Genomic DNA, 8,106 nt, shown 5'->3' with positions numbered 1-8,106 from the left:
GGCGGATCTCTGTGAGTTTGAGACCAGCCTGGTCTACAAGAGCTAGTGCCAGGACAGGCTCCAAAACCACAGAGAAACCCTGTCTCAAAAAAAAAAAAAATCCCTCACAGGTGTACCCAGCCACTTGGGGTAAACTCAAGTTAATTCCAGATGTAGTCAAGTTGACAACAAGAAGAGCCATCACATCCTCAAAAGAAAAAGATGTATAGGTCTCTGATACTTCGGTCGGGGCAGGCATACTTGTTCCCCATGGAGAAAGATGGGTGTATGACTTTTATCCTATCTAGTATGTTAATCAACTGAAAAAGACTTTGTAAAAATGGAGGCCTATCTGGCCTGGGTGTTAAAGGAGGGATAGGAGTTTTTGAGGCAGAAGGAGGGAGCTGCGTGGGCAAAACCAGGACATGATAAATTGCAGAGTATACTTGAGGACCTGGCAAGGGCTCTGCACTCCTGTGGCAGCAAGGAGTTGGAGGTTGAGCCGGTTGGCCAAGCCTGTCGGTAAGGGTGAGGTGGGCCTCAGTAAGCTCTTGTGCCTCCTCAGATCGGAGTTCCTCTGAAGAACCAGGAGCTGGAGGACATCGTCATCTACCTCGGCTCTCTCGGGAAGCAGAACGCCATCACCACCGATGCCCTGGCCAGCACCTACAAGCAGTGGTCACTGTCCCAGCAGAAAAGTACCATGCCCACTGCCAGGGAGTGTGCGTGTCCTCTCTGCCCTCAGAGTCAGGCTGGCTCTCCCCAGCATTTACATCCTCAGGCGCACCTCCTCCTCTGGCTTGCCATAGGTTTGCCAAGCTTTGTCAACGAGGAAGCAGACATTTTCTCAAGGGCCCAGCCTCTGTCCTTAGAGGGACATGAATGATTGATTTAAAACAAAACAGGATTGGGAATGCAGGGCAGTTGGCAGAGTGCTTGTCTAGCATGTTCAAAGCCCTGGATGCCATCCCCAGCACTGCATACACCAAGCATGGTGGCACACATCCACAATTCTAGCAGTCGGGTAGGGTGGGAGAATCAGAAGGTCACGGTCATCCTTGGCTTTGTAGAGCGGTGGTTGAGGTTAGTGTGCGATGCAGGAGACCTTATCTGAGAAAGTAAAGGAACAAAAAAGGAAAGGGAAAGGTTAACTAAATGTCTTGCTTGGAAACTGAACAAAGACATTTGGAGTTAGCTGGTGTGGGCTTTCTGTCATCACGGATGTTGTAAGCAGGGATGCTGTGATCGTTCCGTTCATGCTCATGTGCTTTTGGGCTACATCTGTCCAAAAGCAACAAGAGGCAAACGAGAAAGGACTCTCTAACGTGTGGGCCACGAATTTGCAACACATGCCTGTATCTTTTTGCTCATTTTGTGACACAGTCTCTCTACGCAGCTCTGACCGGCCTGGAACTCACAGAGATCTCCCAGATGCCACCATGTCTGGTTTTTATGTGGTGCTGGTGCTAAACTCAGAGACTGGTGCATTAGGCGAGCACTTTACCAGCTAATTGATACCCCTCAGGTCCTCTTCTTTTTTAGTTTACTATTGTTGGATGGAGGCAGGGGACCACTGACAACTGCAACACTCCTTATCCCAGCTTCCCGCTCCTTTCAAATAGAGCAACATCATCCTTTCTTTAAGCGGAATGGGTCTCACTCTGTTCCTCTCCACCAGGCTGGCAGGAAATGAACATCAGACATATTTTAGGGAGGGGTGGGTTTTTTCTGTTCATTTTGAGATGGGCTAAAGCCATGAGGAAGCAGTTGAAGGGTCTTCCTTGCAGGGGTGTCAAGTTGAGGCGAGATTTCTAGAGCTGGGGTGAATGGCCATACCAAAGATAAGCAGTGCCCCCCCTGGTGTGGTGCCCCTTGGGTGGCTCCTGCATAGTGAGAATGCCCCAGTTCTCATCTCAGACTTCCCGTCTAAGGCTGTCCTGTGGACACACTGGCACCCAACCCCACCTCCACTCCCAGGAGGGTCCCTGGCCCATGAGAACCCAGGAAACCCAAACACCCCCACAGCTTTTTTCAATGCTCTTAACCTCTGGGCCATCTCTCCAGCCCCCACCCCCACAGCTTTTTTCAATGCTCTTAACCTCTGGGCCATCTCTCCAGCCCCCACCCTCACAGCTTTGATGGCCCAGGGTCAGCACCTCCTCTGGGTTGCACTCCCCTACCCCCTCTCCTCCCAGTCTTATGAATGCCCAGAGCGGCTGTGATCTCACAGCTAGCTGGAGTCGCTGGAGCACAGCGCTCAGCAATAATAGCTGTCTATAGTCAAAGGATGTCAACACACAGATGACCCTCCCACCATGCTTATAAAAATATCCCCCTGGGACTGGAGAGATGGCTCAGTGGTTAAGAGCATTGCCTGCTCTTCCAAAGGTCCTGAGTTCAATTCCCGGCAACCACATAGTGGCTCACAACCATCTGTAATGAGGTCTGGTGCCCTCTTCTGGCCTGCGGGCATACATACAGACAGAATATTGTATACATAATAAATAAATATAAAAAAATCCCCCTTATCCTGACTTGAAGGCGGGCAGCATTTATCTATTGGCTGGTGCTACTTCAGCATAGTCAGAACACATGCTTCTGGAGGGTGGCAGTGGGCAAGACAGGTGGACTTAGTGGTCTCTCAGTTTATTAAAAAGAACAAGCCTCTGGGCACCTAGACTCAAAGAAGAGGAGGAACCTGCATTTCCCGGGCACCATATGGGCTGGTCACATTTGCACAACACAGTATCCTGCCTGTCTGGAGGTTAAGGTCGATACGCTTGGTTTCCATTGCATAAGCAAACGTCTAGAGAGTCTGAACTTCTTGTCTGGAGTCTCAGGAGGAGCTGAGGCCAAGATTTCACCTGAGCATGAGGCTGCCACCAGGATGATGGCATGGTGTCCAAATCCTTTCATTGGTCTCTGCTTTGGAAGTAACTTCCAAAAGCTAGGCCCACTTGTGGGAACGGGGAGACTGCAGTGGACTAGCCCAGACCCTGCCGCCATCCGCTGGCACGTGACAAGGTGATGTCCACAGGGATGGATGCCTGGGAGACAACTGGAGGGAGGGCCAGGATGGTAGTCAGACAAAGCCCCTGAGTGGTAGGTGTCAGTCTGCACCGTCAGTGTCTGCAAAGGGACCCAAGGCTGGCAGAACTGCCCAGGTCAAGGGCCTGAGACAGGGGTACAGGAGGTGAGTGTGGCATGGGTGAGGGATGACTAGGGGATGAGGGATGGCAGCTGAGACAGATTTCCAGCAGGTCTTTGTGGTCCAGGGAAATGAGTCTGAGTTCCCTGGGAAGACAGGATCATGAGTTGATCTCGTTTACATTTTTGTTGTTGTTGTTGCTTTTGTTTTTGGAGACATATTTTTTTCCCTGTGTCACAGTCTTAGCTGTCTTAGAACTCACTTTGTAGACCAGGCTGGCATTAAACTCACAGAGATCCGCCTGCCTCTGCCTCCCCAGTGCTGAGATTAAAGGCGCGCGCCACCATGCCTGGCTACCATGACATAAGGGTTTGCCACTTGGTAGGAACAAGGTGGCAGGAATGAGTGAGAAAGGAGCAGGAAGGGGTGTGGGGTAGGCAGATGGGGGACTTCATAGCGGTGGCGGGGACAAATTCACAGTGCCCTTCGGGTGGGCACCGGCTGGACATATGGGAAGGGGGCAGAAGAGCTTGCTGGCATCTGCTCCATGGCATTAGGGTGAATTCCACAGCTGGGCACCCTCTTAGTCCTTCCATCTCTCCTTCCAATTCTAGATTTCAGTTTGACTAGGAAGAGAGCATCCCTGAAGCGTTACCCCGCAAAGCAACAGGCTGTCACAGCCCCACAGCACCCCAAGATGGACCTGCTAAAGGTACCTGAAGTTGATACAAAGATGGAGGGGCGGCCCATGACAGATGAGGACATGGAGGATGTGGGCAAGCGGTACCGAGAGAGGCGGCGGCAAAACAAGGTACCTCTTTAGCACAGGCTTAGGGGCTGGGCAGGCCAGGGTTCAAGACTTGGCACTGACTGAGGTAAGGGTCTCACCTCCCCTCAGCCCTTGTCTGTCATCTGTGCAGTATGCAGCTGGGTGTAATGAAACACCCCTATAATCCCAGCACCCAGGAAGTCCAGTCAAAGGATTATGAGTTTGAGACCAGCCTGGACTACATAGAAGGACCCTGTCTCAAAAAAAATGCAAATGAGATACACGCCTTTAATCCCAGTACTTGGGAGGCAGAGGCAGGCAGATCTTTGTGAGTTTGAGGCCAACCTGGTCTACACAGTGAGATCCAGGCCAGCTAGAGCCACATATTGAGAATCTGTCTTAAAAAAATAAGCAAAAGAGAAGGAAAAGGCAGCCAATGGGTAGCACTTCTCAGCCCCTCCGGACTGCGAGGTGGCTTCTACCTCAGGATTACACACAAGTGGCTAGACCTGATTTAGAGTCCCCAGAGACTCAGGCTATTTTTCAACAGGACACTTCTGGGGCTCTACTGCTACTGTGCCTTTTTTACAGCTATTACAGCCACGTGGGCACATCCGGTATGAGGCGGTATTCCCAGGACTCTGGTGCCAAGTGCTCAGAGCCCCTCGGGGGTTACCTCAGAGGGGTAACCTTGACCTTTAAGCTGCTGCCTTTGAACCTGAGCTGCAGCCTCACAGGGGAGGGGGGTCTCTCAGATGGAGGCAGAGGAGGTGCTGCTGCCTTGCAGCCAGGATGAAGGTCACAGAGACATCCTCTCCTCTCCTGCAGCTTTGTCTCCCCTCTATCCAATACATGGAGAGATGCCGCCTGGTTCGTTCTGGGACAAAGTCCTTTGATGATCACTGCCTACCATCCACCATTTCTGGGGAGATGGAGGAGCTGATTAACATGACCCGCACGGATAACTTCCTGGTCTACCTGCAGTGCTGGGAACTCTGTGAGTCCTACGGTCTCTCGCTGACTGAGGACATCCTCATGAGAGGTAGGGGCTTGCTTCGAGGGAGGGTCCGAGGCCTGAGCCATGGCTAATGTAGCGTTGGCCTGACACTGGCTTCCCTACACATGCCAAACCACTGTGGCCTTTGGTGGGAACACTGGGGAAGAGGAGGGAAGGCAGATGGCCTGACTGCTGGGTTCTGAAACAGATGGCTCCTTAGTTGAGATGCGGTTGGGGAGGATTTGGGTTCGGAGCTCTGCCTCCACACGCTTGTATATGCACCCATATGAAATGTAGACACACACACACACACACACACACACACACACGACAAACTCAAAACCATGAGAAAACCGCCATCAAAATAGTTAACAAATGCCGGGCGGTGGTGGCGCATGCCTTTAATCCCAGCACTCGGGAGGCAGAGGCAGGCGGATCTCTGTGAGTTCGAGACCAGCCTGGTCTACAGAGCTAGTTCCAGGACAGGCTCCAAAGCCACAGAGAAACCCTGTCTCAAAAAACCAAAAAGAAAAAAAAAATAGTTAACAAAGGCCAGGCAGGCGGTGGTGGTGCACACCTTTAATCCTAGTACTCCGGAGGCAGAAGCAGGTGGATGGATCTCTGAGAGTTCGAGGCCAGCCTGGTTTATAGAGCAAGCTCCAGGACGGCCAAAGCTACACAGAGAAAACCTGTCTTGAAAAACCAAGGAAAAAAAAAGTTAACAAAGTAGTTCTAAGGGCTGGGAATGGAGCTTAGTGGTAGATTGCTTGCTTACCCCCCCCCCACATACTCGAACACATACATTCATGCAAGCACACTTACACATAAGTAGGTCTAATTAACCTAGTGAAGTCTGGTTGAATCTTCCTGCCTCCAACCTAGACTTGCTAAGTAATACCACCCGAATTTGCTGAATAGACTGGTTTTGCTCTGTGCCCTGGTGAGCAGGGTTGTCTAAGGTCCCTTCTGATACTGAACTGGATTAGTACAGGGAGCTGAAGGAGGGAGAGTTTGGGGAACTCTATACCCTGTTGTGTTTTGCAATTCCCAATGAGCCCACAAACATCCAAAAATAAAACGTTGGGCTGGCAAGATAGCCTAGCCGGAAAAGGCCTCTGATGGGAAGTCTCATGACCCAGGTCCAATTCTTGGGATTCATTTAGTGGGAAGAGAGAGCCAGCTCCTCCAACCCCACAAGTTGTCCTCTCTCTCTCTCTCTCTCTCTCTCTCTCTCTCTCTCTCTCTCTCTCTCTCTCATAGACACACACACACACAGAGAATAAATAAGCAAATGTGTGTAATGTTACAAAGCTGAGAGCCAGTGAGACGGCTCAGCGGGCAAAGGCGCTTGTCGTCAAGTCTCATGACCAAGTTCAGTACCCAGATTCACAGAAACGGAGAGAGAACGGGCCCCCACACACGCACTTTGCCTCTCTACTCGCCAAGCCATCTTGATGGCTCAGAAAAAATAATCTTTAAATAGAAGAATAGAAGTGTGATTTTTTTTTTTTTTTAGTCATTCCCATGTGACCCTAAAGTAGGCAACTTTGGCTAATGGGCCTGCTGTCTTCCTTGCTGCCCACAGCGCTACTGTATCCAGGAGACAAGATAATTACTCTGAAAGAAGAAGTCCGCCCAATCCGGCAGCCTGGAGGCTACTATACAGACCAGAGGATTGTCCACAGCCTGGCTGGATTTGGGACCCGGGGCCTTCACAAGCTCGGGGAGAAGACAGACAAGCTGAGTCTCAGGCTGTCCCTTCAGCTGCAGGGACTAGGACACGGGCACGCATGTGGTGTCATGTAGTGCCAGTGTCTGTGCCCCTCTCTAGTCACTTCTGACTCACCAGTCCCAAATGTCACCCTTAGTGCATGTCTTAGGACCGCAGGCTACCCTCCTGACCACAGGCTTATACACTCATAAGGTCAGCGGGAAAGACCAAAAGGGGGTGTTCAGCCTACCCGGTGGCAGCTGAAACTAATTCCTTCCCTGCGCTGCCACCCTGTGGCAGGCACACTCCAACAAGAGATAGGCTGGTAGCCCTGGGGGGAAGAAAGGCTACCCTGACCCTTAGACTTGCCTGAGTTCTCTGAAATTAACTTCCTTTGAAGTGAGCCCAAGTCAGGCCCCCCTCCGCTCCCATCAGATGTGGACTAAGCAGGGGGCAACTACTGTGGCTAACAGCAGTCGTGCCTGCAGAGGGGAGAATGAGATGGTACCCTGCAGAGGGATGGGGTGGTGTGGCAGAATGCCTGGGGCAGGCTGCAGTGCTTCCATTCAATAGCCAGGTTACTGCACCCTGAGCCCTAGCGTCTTCGTGTACAAAGTGGATGCAGACTATCTCACACCTCGAGGGTCAGACAAGGGCCACAGAGTGGCTGATGAGTCACGCTGCACTTCTAGTGGTTTTCTGAGTACCGGGGCAGTCTGCCCACGACAGTTGTGGGCTGCAAAGTGCTGAGCGTGACCCAGGCTGGCAGTAGCTTAGAGAGCCTCTGAGGTGTCCCTTCTAGCCTGTGGCTGACTGTCACCAATTCCTAAGCCATGAATCCAGGAAGTGCGTGGCTACCCAGGAAAGAGATTTTTGGTTGTGTTTGGCCAGCCACAGGTATAAAAGAGAAAGAGTGGTCCCTCGCTAAAGGGACATTGGCTCTCTCTCACCACTAGGGGGCAGACTGTAAAAGATCCCGAGGCCAGGCACTCGGGGTAGAGAGTATACAAGGCAGAGTTCAATCCTTTGCATTGGAATGAAAAAAAAAAACCCAGAGATTCTGAGCCAGATGCGGGCTTGGGAAGGAATCGGTGATCAGTTAGTGATGCATGCTGGGTAAGGTATGGCGGGTGAGTCTTTACCACGCTTGTCTCACTAAGCTTGGCCTCTGGAGGAGGGAGCAGGAGTTGGGCTTTAGCGTCTACCAGTTGCTAAACATATCAGCTATTTCAGAGGCCTCCCTCCCACAGATGAAGAAGTCAAGGTTTTCCACCTTCCACCAACCTGGCTAAGTCCAATGCCTTGGTGTATGGAGACATGGCTAGGGCCTCACCAGAAAACAAAGATGTTCAGAGCTCTAGTCTGAGACTTAGAAACGGACACTTATTGGCCCCCATCTGCTCCCCAAAACTGACTATTCCTGGAGTTTCTTTTTTTTTTTTTTTTTTTTTTTTTCAAGACAGAGAGACCCCATCTAAAAAACTAACTAAACGTACCTGTAC

General features: G+C 51.3%; 1 protein-coding gene across 1 annotated transcript in view; it reads left to right on the top strand.

Moving 5' to 3' along the window:
* Positions 1-8,106, top strand: part of Efcab12 (EF-hand calcium binding domain 12) — a 21,390-nt gene that overhangs the window by 11,555 nt on the left and 1,729 nt on the right. Inside the window, exons 4-7 of the mRNA XM_005365051.2 lie at positions 545-701; positions 3,742-3,938; positions 4,725-4,938; positions 6,479-6,632. Of these exons, the coding sequence (XP_005365108.1) occupies positions 545-701; positions 3,742-3,938; positions 4,725-4,938; positions 6,479-6,632 (722 nt within the window). The remainder of the gene's footprint in view (positions 1-544; positions 702-3,741; positions 3,939-4,724; positions 4,939-6,478; positions 6,633-8,106) is intronic.

This window comes from Microtus ochrogaster, unplaced genomic scaffold, assembly GCF_000317375.1.
Source record: "Microtus ochrogaster isolate Prairie Vole_2 unplaced genomic scaffold, MicOch1.0 UNK1, whole genome shotgun sequence".
NCBI lineage: Eukaryota > Metazoa > Chordata > Mammalia > Rodentia > Cricetidae > Microtus > Microtus ochrogaster.
This window is presented reverse-complemented; position numbering and strand designations above follow the sequence as displayed.